Source organism: Salvelinus namaycush, unplaced genomic scaffold, assembly GCF_016432855.1.
Source record: "Salvelinus namaycush isolate Seneca unplaced genomic scaffold, SaNama_1.0 Scaffold402, whole genome shotgun sequence".
NCBI classification, from domain to species: Eukaryota; Metazoa; Chordata; class Actinopteri; order Salmoniformes; family Salmonidae; genus Salvelinus; species Salvelinus namaycush.
Window position 1 is genome coordinate 81163 of NW_024061031.1, and position 18988 is coordinate 100150.

At 46.0% G+C, this 18988-nt stretch overlaps 1 protein-coding gene across 2 annotated transcripts; it reads right to left on the bottom strand.

Annotated features, from left to right (window-relative positions):
* Window positions 1-4047: 4047 nt before the first annotated feature.
* On the bottom strand, window positions 4048-18760 carry otud6b (OTU deubiquitinase 6B). Of its 2 annotated transcripts, XM_038986032.1 has the most exons (8): window positions 18529-18760; window positions 15933-16087; window positions 7128-7232; window positions 6740-6887; window positions 6373-6537; window positions 5738-5799; window positions 5378-5484; window positions 4058-4416 (listed from the first exon to the last, which is right to left on the bottom strand). In XM_038986032.1, exons 1-8 carry the CDS (start codon window positions 18602-18604, stop codon window positions 4332-4334), a joined length of 903 nt encoding a protein of 300 aa, XP_038841960.1. In that variant the 5' UTR covers window positions 18605-18760; the 3' UTR covers window positions 4058-4331. The 2 variants fall into 2 exon arrangements, with proteins under 2 accessions (XP_038841961.1, XP_038841960.1); XM_038986033.1 differs by lacking the exons at window positions 15933-16087; window positions 18529-18760 and having other exon boundaries at window positions 4048-4416; window positions 6740-6997; window positions 7128-7233.
* Between the last annotated feature and the right edge of the window lie 228 nt (window positions 18761-18988).

The following is an 18988-nucleotide window of genomic DNA, read 5'->3' on the forward strand; positions in this document are numbered from 1 at the left end:
CTAGCAGGCTAGTCATATAACCAGACACAGCTGTACTATAGCTAGCGGGCTAGTCATATAACCAGACACAGCTGTACTATAGCTAGAGCTAGCAGGCTAGTCATATAACCAGACACAGCTGTACTATAGCTAGCAGGCTAGTCATATAACCAGACACAACTGTACAATGGCTAGCAGGCTAGTCATATAACCAGATACAGCTGTACTATAGCTAGCAGGCTAGTCATATAACCAGACACCGCTGTACTATAGCTAGCAGGCTAGTCATATAACCAGACACAGCTGTACTATAGCTAGCAGGCTAGTCATATAACCAGACACAGCTGTACTATAGCTAGCAGGCTAGTCATATAACCAGACACAGCTGTACTATAGCTAGCAGGCTAGTAATATAACCAGACACAACTGTACTATAGCTAGCAAGCTAACAAGGTGTTTGCATAAAAGGCTGGCTGGCTAGCTAACATAAAATTGTATTGGTCGCATACAAACATTTAGCAGATGTCATTGCGGGTGTAGCGAAATGCAACAGTGCAGTAATATCTAACAATACACACAAATCTAAAATAATTAAAGAATGGAATTTAGAAATATAAGGATGAGCAATGTCAGAGTCCAGAGTATGAACATATGGTCCCGCTTTAAATGACGTGCAGCTTATAAAGGCTTCATAAAGCCTTCATAAGTTCTTCACAAATACTACATACATGTGCCACTAATCCTCTATAACTGCATGTCATGTTCTATAAAGGGTTTATAAATGTGACATAACTGTGTGACATAATCACCAATGTCAAATGTGACATAACCCACTATGTTAAATATAAACCTGTGCTTAGGGTGGCATAAGCACCGCTTAATAAAGGCTTAATAAAGCATATTAAATCGAGGCATCACAAAGCATTTATAACCTTGGCATGCTTCTTGTTAGAGCATTGGAATGCCAGGATAGTGGGTTCGATTCCCAGGACTACCTATACATATATATATAAAAATGAATGCACACATGACTAAGTAGCTTTGGATAGAAGCATCTGCTAAATGGTATTTATTATAATACTCTAAAATACTTCTTTCCCTCCTGGGGGCACAGTCTATGACTGTCCTTCAGTGGCCCAGCCAGAGCCCGGACTTGAACCCGATCCAATATTTTCCAAAGGCACTGTACATATAAGACGAGTAAAGCAGTATGTAAACATTATTAAAGTGACCAGTGATTCCATGTCTATGTATATGGGGCAGCAGCCTCTAAGGTGCAGGGTTGAGTAACCGGGTGGTAGCCGGCTAGTGATGGCTATTTAACAGTTTAATGGCCTTGAGATAAAAAGCTGTTTTCAGTCTCTCGGTCTCAGCTTTGATGCACCTGTACTGACCTCGCCTTCTGGATGATAGTGGGGTGAACAGGCAGTGTTCACTGGTGGTTGTTGTCCTTGATTATCTTTTTGGCCTTCCTGTGACATCGGGTGGTGTAGGTGTCCTGGAGGGCAGGTAGTTTTCCCCCGGTGACGCGTTGGGCAGACCTCACTACCCGCTGGAAAGCCCTGTGGTTGTGGACGGTGCAGTTGCCGTACCAGGCGGTGATACAGCCCGACAGGATGCTCTCAATGGTGCATCCGTAAAAGTTTGTGAGTGTTTTAGGTGACAAGCTGAATTTTTTCAGCCTCCTGAGGTTGAAGAGGCGCTGTTGCTCCTTCTTCACAACACTGTCTGTGTGGGTGGACCATTTCACATCGTCAGTGATGTGTTATCCCCCCCGAGGAACTTGAAGCGTTTCACCTTCTCCACTGCGGTCCCGTCGATGTGAATGGGGGCGGGCTCCCTCTGCTGTCTCCTCCACGATCAGCTCCTTCATTTGTCGACGCTAAGGGAGTGGTTACTCACGTGTTGTAAGGACGGCCGTTCCACAGGCAGTTATTATTGTTCAGCAAAACATTAAGAACACCTTACTAATATTGATGTACCCCTCAAGCTAGAATCACCAAACCAACTTTCACATGTTCAGCCTATCCTAACTTCCAATTTTTAAAAAAAAACGTGTATCAACTAAAACTATACATTTGCATAAATTAGCATCAAATAATTCACCAACAGTAACTCTTGAACTGTTCCAAGCTAGAGACACTAAACCAACTTTCACATGTTCAGGCTACCCTAACGTTTATCAACTATAACTACATACACTGAGTGTACAAAACATTAGGAACACCTTCTTAATATTGAGTTACACACCCCCTTTTGCCCTCAGAACAGCCTCAGTTTGTCGGGGCATGGACGCTACAAGGTGTCGAAAGCGTTCCACAGGGATGCTGGCCCATGTTGACTCCAATGCTTCCCACAGTTGGGTCAAATTGGCTGGATGTTCTTTGGGTGGTGGACCATTCTTGATACACACAGGAAACTGTTGAGTGTGAAAACCCCAGCAGCGTTGCAGTTCTTGACACAAAATGGTGCACCTGGCACCTACTACCATACCCTGTTCAAAGGCACTTAAATATTCTGTCTTGCCCATTCACCCTCTGAATGGCACATACACAATCTATGTCTCAAGGCTTAAAATCCTTCTTTAACCCGTCTCCTGCCCTTCATCTACACTGATTGAAGTGGATTTAACAAGTAACATCAATAAGGGATCATAGCTTTCACCTGGTCAGTCGGTCATGGAAAGAGCAGGTGTTCATAATGTTTTGTACAGTCAGTCAGTGTACTGCGTTAATCTTGGAACAGATTTAGGAACGTTGATCATTTTCTTCGAGCTCATATTGAATGACTTTGAGTTAGCTTTCAAAAGCTCTGATAACCAGATTGCTAGCCATGATTTGGTACACAGGACACAAAAAGCTCCCACGAGAGAGGCAGGTTCCTATAGAAACACGACGCTTTATGACTTAACAAAATCCCATTTACAACACTCCTGGAAATCTGTTTTTATTACAAAAGAGATTATTTATTTTTTTGTCTGAACTTCAGAACCATTCTAGCTACTATAAGAGCTTTCCCCTGAATGTGTCCCGATCAATGGAAAATAAAATGCCTAAATTGGCACATTGGACATTCAACATGACAATATGTTCTGTTTTTTTTTGTATTTATGTCTTTCCAGTGGAAATGAAACAAAAATTGAAAACCGTTTTGATAATTGTATTGCCCATCAGCATACACACATACAAGACAATCAGCCTTCGATATTGCAGTCATAGGAAATAACAGCACATCACTACTAAAAGCAATATTTAACAGATAACATTTCCATGGTGATTTCAGGAGTTTCAAGCACTGATGAAGGGTGTATAAAGTTACTTCCAATTCTTCCTCAGCTCACTGACTAATCTCTCAGTCGCCACATAGTTAGGTGGAATTATTTTCAGTCTCCTCTGCCTCTCTCTCTCCTCTCCCATCAAATTCCATGGATGGCAAACACTTTATTTAGACAGTAAACCGTAAATCTGATAACACCATATAAACAGAACAAAAATATAAAAAAACGCAACATGCAACAATGTCCTTGATTTTACGGCGTTACAGTTCATATGAGGAAATCAGTCAATTAAAATTAATTCATTAGGCCCTAATCTATGGATTTCACATGACTGGGAATACAGATATGCATCTGTTGGTCACAGATAACTTAAAAAAAGAAAAATGGGCCTCACAATGGGCCTCAGGATCTCAGGATCCCGGTATCTCTGTGCATTGGATAAAACGCAATTGTGTTCGTTGTCCGTAGCTTATGCCTGTCCATACCATAACACCACCGCCGTAATGGGACACTCTGTTCACAACGTTGACATCAGCAAACCACTCGCCCACAAAACGCCATACACGTGGTCTGACGGTTGCGAGGCCGGTTGGACGTACTTCCAAATTCTCTAAAACGACATTGGAGGTGGCTTATGGTAGAGAAATTAACATTCACTTCTCTGGCAACGGCTCTGGTGGACATCGCTGCAGTCAGCATGCCAATTGCACGCTCCCTCAAAACTTGAGACATCTGTGACATTGTGTTGTGTGACAAAACTGCACAGTGGCCTTTTATTGTCCCCAGCACAAGGTTCACCTGTGTAATGAGCATGCTGTTTAATCAGATTCTTGATATGCCACACCTGTCAGGTGGAGGGATTATCTTGGGAAAGGAAAAATGCCCACTAGCAGGGATGTAAACAAATTTGTGCACAAAATTTGAAAGAAATAAGCCTTTTGTGCGTATGGAACATTTCAGGGATCTTTTATTTCAGCTCATGAAAACATGAAACCAACACTTTACATGTTGTGTTTATATTTTTGTTCAGTATAGTTGACTTTATAATTAATTATAATGGAACTCAATGAGAGTCTCAGGTCTCCTCTTGAGTGGCAGGGTCTCTCATACGTTCCACTGAGTTGTAGTGTTCTCCCAGTCCGTACGCATGCCGCATATAACTGAAACACAATGGCAACAGGCTCACTCCATCATTTGGATAATTTGTTTTTCTGCCAAATGGCAGCCACGTCACTTGGGGCTGAAGAAATGTACCCACTCAAATTACTTGATAAACTGATCTAGGGATGTAAGGGGAACTGACATGGTGCTAACAGAATGGTTAACTGACATGGTACTAACAGAATGGAGGTTAACTGACTTGGTGGTAACAGAATGGAGGATAACTGACATGGTGCTAACAGAATGGAGGTTAACTGACATGGTACTAACAGAATGGAGGATAACTGACATGGTGCTAACAGAATGGAGGTTAACTGACATGGTGCTAACAGAATGGAGGTTAACTGACATGGTGCTAACAGAATGGAAGAGAACTGACATGGTGCTAACAGAATGGAGGATAACTGACATGGTGCTAACAGAATGGAGGTTAACTGACATGGTGCCAACAGAATGGAGGATAACTGACATGGTGCTAACAGAATGGAGGTTAACTGACATGGTGCTAACAGAATGGAGGATAACTGACATGGTGCTAACAGAATGGAGATTAACTGACATGGTGCTAACAGAATGGAGGTTAACTGACATGGTGCTAACAGAATGGAGGATAACTGACATGGTACTAACAGAATGGAGGTTAACTGACATGGTACTAACAGAATGGAGGATAACTGACATGGTGCTAACAGAATGGAAGAGAACTGACATGGTGCTAACAGAATGGAGGTTAACTGACATGGTGCTAACAGAATGGAGGATAACTGACATGGTGCTAACAGAATGGAGGTTAACTGACATGGTGCTAACAGAATGGAGGTTAACTGACATGGTGCTAACAGAATGGAGGTTAACTGACATGGTGCTAACAGAATGGAGGATAACTGACATGGTGCTAACAGAATGGAGGATAACTGACATGGTGCTAACAGAATGGAGGTTAACTGACATGGTACTTACATAAGGGTGATGGGTGACTTGTCAAATTCCTCTCCAATCATTATAGCTGGGGAATCAGCTTGGAGCACTTCTATTGGCAGCTGAAGGACCTGTGTCAGAGCTCTCAGCTGTTAGGAAACAAAGGAACACATGAATCACAGAGTATATTTCACCCCATGTTGGTACCATTTTACAGTAAGGTACGCTAACTATAAGTCGTTTGTAAATGTCAATTTACAGTTTATAGATAATTTATAAATCATTATAAAACCATTTATGACACAAGGTGCTCTGTTGGGTCCTTTGATAAAACAAATTGATCAAGTGATTGAAAGGATTAACTCGCCTCGTTAATTAAAGTTTAAATAAATAAAAAGTTACCTCCAGTTGTCCACCCCAGGCGGCTGTGTCTGCCACGTCACTGCAATACTTGTCAAACTCATCTGGAAACACACACACACACACACACACACACACACACACACACACACACACACACACACACACACACACACACACACACACACAGAGGTAGTGATCACGCACTGGAGTGACACTGCAGAAGTGATACTGAATATATTTACGTAAGAAGATTGTTAGTGATAAATCCTACTCATCTTACAGAGTAAGAGTATCTTACAGAGTACTTCTCAATTATGCTTTAAGATACAAATGTCAAAAACAATCCTTCCTCCAAAAGGATGCTTTTACCAGATTACATTTCATGAAAATCCAAAGCATATTTTTATGTTATAATTTTATGTTATAATGTTAAAATAACACAGAGACGGTTTTTCTAGTTTAGTGAGGAATCAGCCATTCAAAACCTCATCAACAACAACATAAAACACAGAGCCGGTTATCTAGACACAGATTAAGTTAAATCCTGGATTGAAAAGCTATTTTAATAAAAGGTTCTCGCCACTGATGATGTTTTTTCGTACTCGACATGAGGCTTAATCTGTGTCTGGGAAACTAACTAAAACCCTGAAGTGAACAGAACAGTTGGTCCTCACCAGCCGTGTACATGTCCCCTGTGTTGGTGTTGGTGAGGAAGGGAAGGAAGTCGTCTGTGTGGCTCCTCATGTGCCGAGCGGTTTGGGCCCGGAGGTCCTTCAGGGTCAGACCTAAGCCACGCTGCCCCAACTGGTCCTCCACAGCACGGTACATACAGTGGCCATCTGAGGGGGGGGGCGGTTTACTTTACATGAACTTGCAGGGAACGAAATTGAGTCTTTATGCTCACAACCCGAACTCCCCCCCCCCCAGAGACACACACGTCCCTAAGAAAGTGCCTTGCTCATTCCAACCGGCAACCCTCCATTTGCTGGCCTGATTCTCTAACCGCTAGGCCATCTGCCGCCCCCCCGCTGCGCGTCCTACCTGAGGAAATCTCCCTGATCTGCAGCTGGCGCTCTACAAGCTTCTGGGTCAACTTCAGTCCCTCCTGGTGTCGCAGCCCAGACAGGTTCTCCACCTCAGCCTCCGCTATGCGACGCTCTCTCTCCTTCTCCGCGGCTGCCTTCTTATCCTGGGAGGGTTCAGAGAGCACAGGGAGGACATACATGGGACTTGAACGCCAATGAGAAACATGTCTTACCTGGCTAAATAAAGGATTACGTGAATCTCAGCTTATTGCACCTGGTAAATGAGAGGATTTGAACATCAAAAAACAGCAGGAGTTATTAAGGCTTATTGAATGGTAATATATTAATAATAATTAATAATGTATTAAGATGTACAGTGTCTGGCACAGTGCATTAGAGCTCACCCGTCTCTTCTGTGCTTTGGATGGACCTCCTCCTTGTTTGGCATCTTTCTGCTCCTCTTCTCCTTCCAAAGCCAGGGACTCTACTCCATTCACAACCTCTTCCACCTTAGAGAAGGAGGTATATTTTTATTTTATTTCACCTTTATTTAACCTGGTAGGCTAGTTGAGAACAAGTTCTCATTTACAACTGTGACCTGGCCAAGATAAAGCAAATCAGTGCAACAGAAACAACAACACAGAGTTACACATGGAATAAACAAACGTACAGTCAATAATACAGTAGAAAATGTCGTGACGAGGTAGGCAATAAATAGGCCATAGTAGCAAAGTAATTACAATTTAGCAGATTAACACTGGAGTGAAAGATGAGCAGATGATGATGAGCAGATGATGGTGTGCAAGTAGAGATACTGGTGTGCAAAAGAGCAGCAAAGTAAATAAAAACAATATGGGGATGAGGTAGGTAGATTGGGTGGACTATTTACAGATGGACTATGTACAGCTGCAGCGATCAGTTAGCTGCTCAGATAGCTGATGTTTAAAGTTACTGAGGGAAATGTAAGTCTCCAGCTTCAGCGATTTTTGCAATTCGTTCCAGTCACTGGCAGCAGAGAACTGGAAGGAAAGGCGGCCAAAGGAGGTGTTGGCTTTGGGGATGACCAGTGAGATATACCTGCTGGAGCGCGTGCTACGGGTGGGTGTTGCCATCGTGACCAGTGAGCTGAGATAAGGCGGAGCTTTACCTAGCATAGACTTATAGATGACCTGGAACCAGTGGGTCTGGCGACGAGTATGTAGCGACGGCCAGCCGACTAGAGCATACAGGTCGCAGTGGTGGGTGGTATAAGGTGCTTTAGTAACAAAACGGATGGCACTGTGATAAACTGCATCCAGTTTGCTGAGTAGAGTATTGGAAGCTATTTTGTAAATGACATCGCCGAAGTCGAGGATCGGCAGGATAGTCAGTTTGACGAGGGTAAGTTTGGCGGCGTGAGTGAAGGAGGCTTTGTTGCGAAATAGAAAGCCGATTCTAGATTTGATTTTGGATTGGAGATGTTTGATGTGAGTCTGGAAGGAGAGTTTACAGTCTAACCAGACACCTAGGTATTTATAGTTGTCCACATATTCTAGGTCAGAACCGTCCAGAGTGGTGATGCTGTTTCTGTTATTAAAACATGCCAAGTTATTCATCTGTGTGATTATCAACAATCGAAGATTGTGGCCGGTGATAACAATAATGATTCCATGAAATAAAATAACAGGTAAAAATAACATGATATTCACACACAGACACAAATATGTTCTAATTAATCATTTTGGAGGTGCTTATACAGTGGGGCAAAAAAGTATTTAGTCAGCCACCAATTGTGCAAGTTCTCCCACTTAAAAAGATGGGAGAGGCCTGTAATTTTCATCATAGGTACACTTCAACTATGACAGACAAAATGAGAAAAAAAAATCCAGAAAATCACATTGTAGGATTTTTAATGAATTTATGTGGGGTCACATCAAGGTTATCAGGGAGTGGGGTCACAGCAAGGTTATCAGGGAGTGGGGTCACAGCAAGGTTATCAGGGAGGGAGTGGGGTCACAGCAAGGTTATCAGGGAGTGGGGTCACAGCAAGGTTATCAGGGTGTGGGGTCACAGCAAGGTTATCAGGGAGTGGGGTCACAGCAAGGTTATCAGGGAGGGAGGGGGGTCACATCAAGGTTATCAGGGTGTGGGGTCACAGCAAGGTTATCAGGGAGTGGGGTCACAGCAAGGTTATCAGGGTGTGGGGTCACAGCAAGGTTATCAGGGAGTGGGGTCACAGCAAGGTTATCAGGGTGTGGGGTCACAGCAAGGTTATCAGGGAGTGGGGTCACAGCAAGGTTATCAGGGAGGGAGTGGGGTCACAGCAAGGTTATCAGGGAGGGAGTGGGGTCACGGCAAGGTTATCAGGGAGTGAGGTCACATCAAGGTTATCAGGGAGTGGGGTCACAGCAAGGTTATCAGGGAGTGGGGTCACAGCAAGGTTATCAGGGAGGGAGTGGGGTCACATCAAGGTTATCAGGGAGTGGGGTCACAGCAAGGTTATCAGGGTGTGGGGTCACAGCAAGGTTATCAGGGAGTGGGGTCACAGCAAGGTTATCAGGGAGGGAGTGGGGTCACATCAAGGTTATCAGGGTGTGGGGTCACAGCAAGGTTATCAGGGAGTGGGGTCACAGCAAGGTTATCAGGGTGTGGGGTCACAGCAAGGTTATCAGGGTGTGGGGTCACAGCAAGGTTATCAGGGAGTGGGGTCACAGCAAGGTTATCAGGGAGGGAGTGGGGTCACATCAAGGTTATCAGGGTGTGGGGTCACAGCAAGGTTATCAGGGAGTGGGGTCACAGCAAGGTTATCAGGGAGTGGGGTCACAGCAAGGTTATCAGGGAGTGGGGACACAGCAAGGTTATCAGGGAGGGTGTGGGGTCACAGCAAGGTTATCAGGGAGGGAGTGGGGTCACAGCAAGGTTATCAGGGAGTGGGGACACAGCAAGGTTATCAGGGTGTGGGGTCACAGCAAGGTTATCAGGGAGTGGGGTCACAGCAAGGTTATCAGGGAGGGAGTGGGGTCACATCAAGGTTATCAGGGAGTGGGGTCACAGCAAGGTTATCAGGGAGTGGGGTCACATCAAGGTTATCAGGGAGTGGGGTCACAGCAAGGTTATCAGGGTGTGGGGTCACAGCAAGGTTATCAGGGAGTGGGGTCACAGCAAGGTTATCAGGGTGTGGGGTCACAGCAAGGTTATCAGGGAGTGGGGTCACAGCAAGGTTATCAGGGAGGGAGTGGGGTCACAGCAAGGTTATCAGGGAGGGAGTGGGGTCACGGCAAGGTTATCAGGGAGTGGGGTCACATCAAGGTTATCAGGGAGTGAGGTCACATCAAGGTTATCAGGGAGTGGGGTCACAGCAAGGTTATCAGGGAGGGAGTGGGGTCACAGCAAGGTTATCAGGGAGTGGGGTCACATCAAGGTTATCAGGGTGTGAGGTCACATCAAGGTTATCAGGGAGTGGGGTCACAGCAAGGTTATCAGGGAGGGAGTGGGGTCACAGCAAGGTTATCAGGGAGTGGGGTCACAGCAAGGTTATCAGGGAGGGAGTGGGGTCACAGCAAGGTTATCAGGGAGGGAGTGGGGTCACAGCAAGGTTATCAGGGAGGGAGTGGGGTCACAGCAAGGTTATCAGGGTGTGGGGTCACGGCAAGGTTATCAGGGAGTGGGGTCACAGCAAGGTTATCAGGGAGTGGGGACACAGCAAGGTTATCAGGGTGTGGGGTCACGGCAAGGTTATCAGGGAGTGGGGTCACAGCAAGGTTATCAGGGTGTGGGGTCACGGCAAGGTTATCAGGGAGTGGGGTCACAGCAAGGTTATCAGGGAGTGGGGTCACAGCAAGGTTATCAGGGAGTGGGGTCACAGCAAGGTTATCAGGGAGGGAGTGGGGTCACAGCAAGGTTATCAGGGAGTGGGGTCACAGCAAGGTTATCAGGGAGTGGGGTCACAGCAAGGTTATCAGGGAGGGAGTGGGGTCACAGCAAGGTTATCAGGGAGTGGGGTCACAGCAAGGTTATCAGGGAGTGGGGTCACAGCAAGGTTATCAGGGAGTGGGGTCACATCAAGGTTATCAGGGTGTGGGGTCACAGCAAGGTTATCAGGGAGTGGGGTCACAGCAAGGTTATCAGGGAGTGGGGTCACAGCAAGGTTATCAGGGAGTGGGGTCACAGCAAGGTTATCAGGGAGGGAGTGGGGTCACAGCAAGGTTATCAGGGTGTGGGGTCACAGCAAGGTTATCAGGGAGTGGGGTCACAGCAAGGTTATCAGGGTGTGGGGTCACAGCAAGGTTATCAGGGAGTGGGGTCACAGCAAGGTTATCAGGGAGTGGGGTCACAGCAAGGTTATCAGGGAGGGAGTGGGGTCACAGCAAGGTTATCAGGGTGTGGGGTCACAGCAAGGTTATCAGGGAGTGGGGTCACATCAAGGTTATCAGGGTGTGGGGTCACAGCAAGGTTATCAGGGAGGGAGTGGGGTCACAGCAAGGTTATCAGGGAGTGGGGTCACAGCAAGGTTATCAGGGAGTGGGGTCACGGCAAGGTTATCAGGGTGTGGGGTCACGGCAAGGTTATCAGGGTGTGGGGTCACAGCAAGGTTATCAGGGAGTGGGGTCACAGCAAGGTTATCAGGGAGTGGGGTCACAGCAAGGTTATCAGGGAGTGGGGTCACAGCAAGGTTATCAGGGTGTGGGGTCACAGCAAGGTTATCAGGGTGTGGGGTCACGGCAAGGTTATCAGGGTGTGGGGTCACAGCAAGGTTATCAGGGAGTGGGGTCACAGCAAGGTTATCAGGGAGTGGGGTCACAGCAAGGTTATCAGGGAGTGGGGTCACATCAAGGTTATCAGGGAGTGGGGTCACATCAAGGTTATCAGGGTGTGGGGTCACATCAAGGTTATCAGGGAGTGGGGTCACAGCAAGGTTATCAGGGAGGGAGTGGGGTCACAGCAAGGTTATCAGGGTGTGGGGTCACAGCAAGGTTATCAGGGAGTGGGGTCACAGCAAGGTTATCAGGGTGTGGGGTCACAGCAAGGTTATCAGGGTGTGGGGTCACAGCAGGTTATCAGGGAGTGGGGTCACAGCAAGGTTATCAGGGAGGGGGGTCACAGCAAGGTTATCAGGGAGGGAGTGGGGTCACAGCAAGGTTATCAGGGAGTGGGGTCACAGCAAGGTTATCAGGGAGGGAGTGGGGTCACAGCAAGGTTATCAGGGAGTGGGGTCACAGCAAGGTTATCAGGGTGTGGGGTCACGGCAAGGTTATCAGGGAGGGTGTGGGGTCACAGCAAGGTTATCAGGGAGGGAGTGGGGTCACGGCAAGGTTATCAGGGTGTGGGGTCACAGCAAGGTTATCAGGGAGGGAGTGGGGTCACAGCAAGGTTATCAGGGAGTGGGGTCACAGCAAGGTTATCAGGGAGTGGGGACACGGCAAGGTTATCAGGGTGTGGGGTCACGGCAAGGTTATCAGGGTGTGGGGTCACGGCAAGGTTATCAGGGAGTGGGGTCACAGCAAGGTTATCAGGGAGGGAGTGGGGTCACGGCAAGGTTATCAGGGTGTGGGGTCACAGCAAGGTTATCAGGGAGGGAGTGGGGTCACAGCAAGGTTATCAGGGAGTGGGGTCACAGCAAGGTTATCAGGGAGTGGGGTCACAGCAAGGTTATCAGGGTGTGGGGTCACAGCAAGGTTATCAGGGAGTGGGGTCACATCAAGGTTATCAGGGTGTGGGGTCACAGCAGGTTATCAGGGTGTGGGGTCACAGCAAGGTTATCAGGGTGTGGGGTCACGGCAAGGTTATCAGGGAGTGGGGTCACAGCAAGGTTATCAGGGAGTGGGGTCACATCAAGGTTATCAGGGAGGGAGTGGGGTCACATCAAGGTTATCAGGGAGGGAGTGGGGTCACAGCAAGGTTATCAGGGAGGGAGTGGGGTCACAGCAAGGTTATCAGGGAGTGGGGTCACAGCAAGGTTATCAGGGTGGGAGTGGGGTCACAGCAAGGTTATCAGGGAGGGAGTGGGGTCACGGCAAGGTTATCAGGGAGGGAGTGGGGTCACAGCAAGGTTATCAGGGAGTGGGGTCACAGCAAGGTTATCAGGGAGTGGGGTCACAGCAAGGTTATCAGGGTGTGGGGTCACAGCAAGGTTATCAGGGAGGGAGTGGGGTCACAGCAAGGTTATCAGGGAGTGGGGTCACAGCAAGGTTATCAGGGAGTGGGGTCACAGCAAGGTTATCAGGGTGTGGGGTCACAGCAAGGTTATCAGGGAGGGAGTAGGGTCACAGCAAGGTTATCAGGGTGTGGGGTCACAGCAAGGTTATCAGGGTGTGGGGTCACAGCAAGGTTATCAGGGAGGGAGTGGGGTCACAGCAAGGTTATCAGGGAGTGGGGTCACAGCAAGGTTATCAGGGAGTGGGGTCACAGCAAGGTTATCAGGGAGGGAGTGGGGTCACAGCAAGGTTATCAGGGAGTGGGGTCACAGCAAGGTTATCAGGGAGTGGGGTCACAGCAAGGTTATCAGGGAGGGAGTGGGGTCACAGCAAGGTTATCAGGGAGTGGGGTCACACCAAGGTTATCAGGGTGTGGGGTCACAGCAAGGTTATCAGGGAGTGGGGTCACAGCAAGGTTATCAGGGAGTGGGGTCACACCAAGGTTATCAGGGTGTGGGGTCACAGCAAGGTTATCAGGGAGTGGGGTCACAGCAAGGTTATCAGGGAGTGGGGTCACAGCAAGGTTATCAGGGAGTGGGGTCACAGCAAGGTTATCAGGGAGTGGGGTCACAGCAAGGTTATCAGGGAGTGGGGTCACATCAAGGTTATCAGGGAGTGGGGTCACAGCAAGGTTATCAGGGTGTGGGGTCACAGCAAGGTTATCAGGGAGTGGGGTCACAGCAAGGTTATCAGGGAGTGGGGTCACAGCAAGGTTATCAGGGAGTGGGGTCACAGCAAGGTTATCAGGGAGTGGGGTCACAGCAAGGTTATCAGGGAGTGGGGTCACAGCAAGGTTATCAGGGCGTGGGGTCACAGCAAGGTTATCAGGGAGTGGGGACACAGCAGGGTTATTATAGAGTTTTTATTTCTATTCTGTTTTTTTGCAAATGGGGGGCAGTAATACCAGAGAGGAAGAGGCGAACCGAGAGATTTGACCCCTCCAAAAAATCTATCCGAGCGAAAATACAGCGTTAACCAGTGGAATTGGAGATTTTTTGAATGGAGGTCAGAGAGTGATGAATTTAGTCAACATAAAATTGAATTGATAATTTGCTACGTGAGGCTTATTTGATTGAATAGAAGTTCGATAATGTTTAGGTTGTAACGAATGTACTGATTAAAGTGGACGCACTTTAAAGCTAGGTTAAATAGTGTTTAACCTAGCTTTAAACTAACTTAAAGGAACGAGCTCCTGTAATTTCAGGAACATCCCGGGAATCTTCGAGAAAAAACATTTGATCGGAGTTGTGCCCGTTGTTCACATGCAAATCTGCCCTCTCATTGGCTAGAATGTTCCAGCCTGCTCCCACCTCCTCCCACCTGCTTTCTGCCTTCGCGGACATTTATTCCCATTATTAGAGTATTGAGTCCCGTCTCTTGTCAGTATACAGATAGTCTTTGGTATTACATCAGGTGATGGGTCAGCTGATAGGATAGGTTAGGTTTATAATGTCAATCTCAATGTGACTTTGATTTTAAAAGGAATAGTGGTGACTGGTGCAAAATATGGCATAAGGAAACGCTCTCATACATGTTTACACCAACCCAATGCTTTTTCAACTTGAGTAGCATTTAGCTACGTAGCCGATTTCCCCTGTAGTGATAGTGATGCACAAGCTCGGCCAATTTGAAACATCGCCATCTCCTGGACGCATAATTATTTACCCGCCAGATTAAGTAGCTTTAAAACTCCCCCCCCCCAAAAAAATTGAAAACACCTTTGAAACCCCATTAGAATTTTACCCGAAGTTTAGAAGAAAAACTAAAAATGTAACATAATTCATGATGATTTTAATTTTATTTCGTTTTGAGTCAAAGATATATATTTTCAGTATAAGTTGTAGTTTTCAAACGGATTTGTTAATTATTTTATTTCAGTTTACTAAATAGTTTCTTCATGAATAGTTTTGGTTTCAGTTTTTTTTTTGTGTTTACTATAATAACCTTGGGTCACCATTGTCAAGTGCCCCTGGAGAAATTGGGGTTAAATACCTTGCTCAAATTTAGTATTATTTTAATTTGACCAGGTTAGTCTCATTGAGATGAACAATCTCTTTTCCAAGAGATACCTGGCCAAAAAAGAAGAAAACAACACTGAAGACACATTCACAACATAAAACACACGACAGTGAAAAGAACATACATTTACACATTGAACAGAAAGTTGGTTTGGGAAAGTGTGGTGCAACTAGGAGTCAAAACATTGACAGCCTCCCCCCACTTCATTTTCCATCATAGTGTTTAACCGAGCTTTAAACTAACTTAAAGGAACGAGCTCCTGTAATTTCAGGAACTTTTAAAAACTCATTCCAAGCAGCAGGGGGCCAGGGAACTGGAAAGCTTTTCCTCCCTATCTCTGAACGAGCTTAGGTACAAACATCAAAACATTAATGCGAGAGCACAGGTGGTGAGATTTTTCACGTTGTCGGCTCCGGGATTTCAAACCAGTGACCTTTGGGTTACCAAGTAGGCCTACTCCTACAGTATATAACCACTGATATGTAGACAGCATATTTTATTGGTCATCAGATTGGCTGATATGTAGACAACATATTTTATTGGTCATCTGATTGGCTGATATGTAGACAACATATTTTATTGGTCATCTGATTGGCTGATATGTAGACAACATATTTTATTGGTCATCTGATTGGCTGATATGTAGACAACATATTTTATTGGTCATCTGATTGGCTGATATGTAGACAACATATTTTATTGGTCATCTGATTGGCTGATATGTAGACAACATATTTTATTGGTCATCTGATTGGCTGATATGTAGACAACATATTTTATTGGTCATCTGATTGGCTGATATGTAGACAACATATTTTATTGGTCATCAGATTGGCTGATATGTAGACAACATATTTTATTGGTCATCAGATTGGCTGATATGTAGACAACATATTTTATTGGTCATCTGATTGGCTGATATGTAGACAACATATTTTATTGGTCATCTGATTGGCTGATATGTAGACAACATATTTTATTGGTCATCTGATTGGCTGATATGTAGACAACAGTTACCGTCTTCTCTCCTCCTACTGATGAGTCCAGGTGTTGGAGTTCCTCGTTGTGTTTCTGATTCAGCTCAGCCTCCAGCTTGACGATATCCTCAGTCAGCTGTTTACGCCTCTTCTTGTCATTTTTGGGGACAGCATTTTTCATGCTCTGGATTTTAGCTGAAACATTTATGAGAAGTTTATGTCCGCGTCTCACATATTCTAGAGCAGTCATACGCCATAACAATAGCTTCCAGTAGTCATATCAACAGTCTACAGCAGTCATACGCCATAACAGCCTACAGCAGTCATACGGCCATAACAGCCTACAGCAGTCACACGGCCATAACAGTCTACAGCAGTCATATCAACAGCCTACAGCAGTCATACGGCCCTAACAGTCTGCAGCAGTCATACGGCCATAACAGCCTACAGCAGTCATACGGCCCTAACAGCCTACAGCAGTCATACGGCCATAACAGCCTACAGCAGTCACACGCCATAACAGTCTACAGCAGTCATATCAACAGCCTACAGCAGTCACACGGCCATAACAGTCTACAGCAGTCATATCAACAGCCTACAGCAGTCACACGGCCATAACAGTCTACAGCAGTCATATCAACAGCCTACAGCAGTCATACGGCCATAACAGCCTACAGCAGTCATACGGCCCTAACAGCCTACAGCAGTCATACGGCCATAACAGCCTACAGCAGTCACACGCCATAACAGCCTACAGCAGTCATATCAACAGTCTACAGCAGTCATACGGCCATAACAGCCTACAGCAGTCATACGGCCATAACAGCCTACAGCAGTCATACGGCCATAACAGTCTACAGCAGTCATACGGCCATAACAGCCTACAGCAGTCATACGGCCATAACAGCCTACAGCAGTCATACGGCCATATCAACAGCCTACAGCAGTCATATCAACAGTCTACAGCAGTCATACGGCCATATCAACAGTCTACAGCAGTCATACGGCCATAACAGCCTACAGCAGTCATACGGCCATAACAGTCTACAGCAGTCATACGGCCATAACAGCCTACAGCAGTCATACGGCCATAACAGCCTACAGCAGTCATACGGCCATAACAGCCTACAGCAGTCATACGGCCATATCAACAGCCTACAGCAGTCATATCAACAGCCTACAGCAGTCACACGGCCAAAACAGTCTACAGCAGTCACACGGCCATAACAGCCTACAGCAGTCACACGGCCATAACAGCCTACAGCAGTCATACGCCATAACAGCCTACAACAGTCATACGGCCATAACAGCCTACAGCAGTCACACGGCCATAACAGCCTACAGCAGTCACACGGCCATAACAGCCTACAGCAGTCATACGCCATAACAGCCTACAGCAGTCATACGCCATAACAGTCTACAGCAGTCATATCAACAGTCTACAGCAGTCATACGCCATAACAGTCTACAGCAGTCATATCAACAGTCTACAGCAGTCATACGCCATAACAGCCTACAGCAGTCATACGGCCATAACAGCCTACAGCAGTCATACGGCCATAACAGCCTACAGCAGTCATACGGCCATAACAGTCTACAGCAGTCATACGGTCATAACAGCCTACAGCAGTCACACGGCCATAACAGTCTACAGCAGTCATACGGCCATAACAGCCTACAGCAGTCACACGGTCATAACAGCCTACAGCAGTCACACGGCCATAACAGTCTACAGCAGTCATACGCCATAACAGTCTACAGCAGTCATATCAACAATCTACAGCAGTCATACGCCATAACAGTCTACAGCAGTCATATCAACAATCTACAGCAGTCATACGGTCATATCAACAGCCTACAGCAGTCATACGGCCATAACAGCCTACAGCAGTCATACGGCCATAGCAGCCTACAGCAGTCATACGGCCATAACAGTCTACAGCAGTCATACGGCCATAACAGTCTACAGCAGTCATACGGCCATAACAGTCTACAGCAGTCATATCAACAGTCTACAGCAGTCATACGGCCATAACAGTCTACAGCAGTCATACGGCCATAACAGTCTACAGCAGTCATATCAACAGTCTACAGCAGTCATACGGCCATAACAGCCTACAGCAGTCATATCAACAGTCTACAGCAGTCATATCAACAGTCTACAGCAGTCATACGGCCATAACAGCCTACAGCAGTCATATCAACAGTCTACAGCAGTCATATCAACAGTCTACAGCAGTCATATCAACAGTCTACAGCAGTCATATCAACAGTCTACAGCAGTCATATCAACAGTCTACAGCAGTCATATCAACAGTCTACAGCAGTCATACAGCCTACAGCAGTCATACGCCATAACAGCCTACAGCAGTCATACGGCCATAGCAATTAGCTAGCTAACCACAGACACAAGTTTATTTGGCTAAACTAAATTGCTGTTTTGATTTTCAACAAGTTAGACTTGTTATTATTAGCTAGCTAGAATAACAGATAGGCATGTCATCTCTATCCCACTCAGGATGCTACAGCGTGATTACCAGTACATGTTGAATTGCAAATGATTAAAACAGTAATTGTAAAAGTGGCGCTAGCTAGCAAAGACATAATTGTAGTAAAATCATAACACTACATCTAACCTTGCAGGTCCTTCTTCTCCTTGCGATGTTGCTTGGCTAAGATCTCCTCGGCTGTCTCTATCGTTACATCTTCCATGACTGTATTTTTGTTATTTTATAAATACTGTAACATATATATCCAATTCAACGTTATGGTTTTGCTGTTATGTAGAATCGGAACATTATTGATATCAGATACAAGTTTACGTCAGCTGGCCATCCATTACATTTGAAACGTGTTGAGCACCATACTTCCGGCTCCTGAAGTATCGCGAGTTTATTGGTCATCACATCGCAACAGTTTCCCTAGTCGACTAACGACGTTTTTTTTAACGTTAAATCCAAAATCGCTGTTTCACGTTCAACTTAAGTTTGATATCATTATTTTCAGGAATCTTTAAAACGTTGGTTTCTCAAATATCGATTATATCCGATTATATGGAATTGGCAATGAGCACAACGTCAGTGAAGCTTAATTAAA

What these genes read in the sequence shown, in the direction of transcription:
- otud6b (XM_038986032.1), bottom strand. Translation starts at nt 18,604, where the DNA reads ATGGAAGATGTAACGATAGAGACAGCCGAGGAGATCTTAGCCAAGCAA. An exon ending in GGAGAAGAAGGACCTGCAAG is followed by an intron (nt 16,088 to 18,528) that starts GTTAGATGTAGT and finishes TAAATGTTTCAG; the next exon opens with CTAAAATCCAGAGCATGAAA. An exon ending in AGGGGACATGTACACGGCTG is followed by an intron (nt 5,800 to 6,372) that starts GTGAGGACCAAC and finishes GTGTGTTTCCAG; the next exon opens with ATGAGTTTGACAAGTATTGC.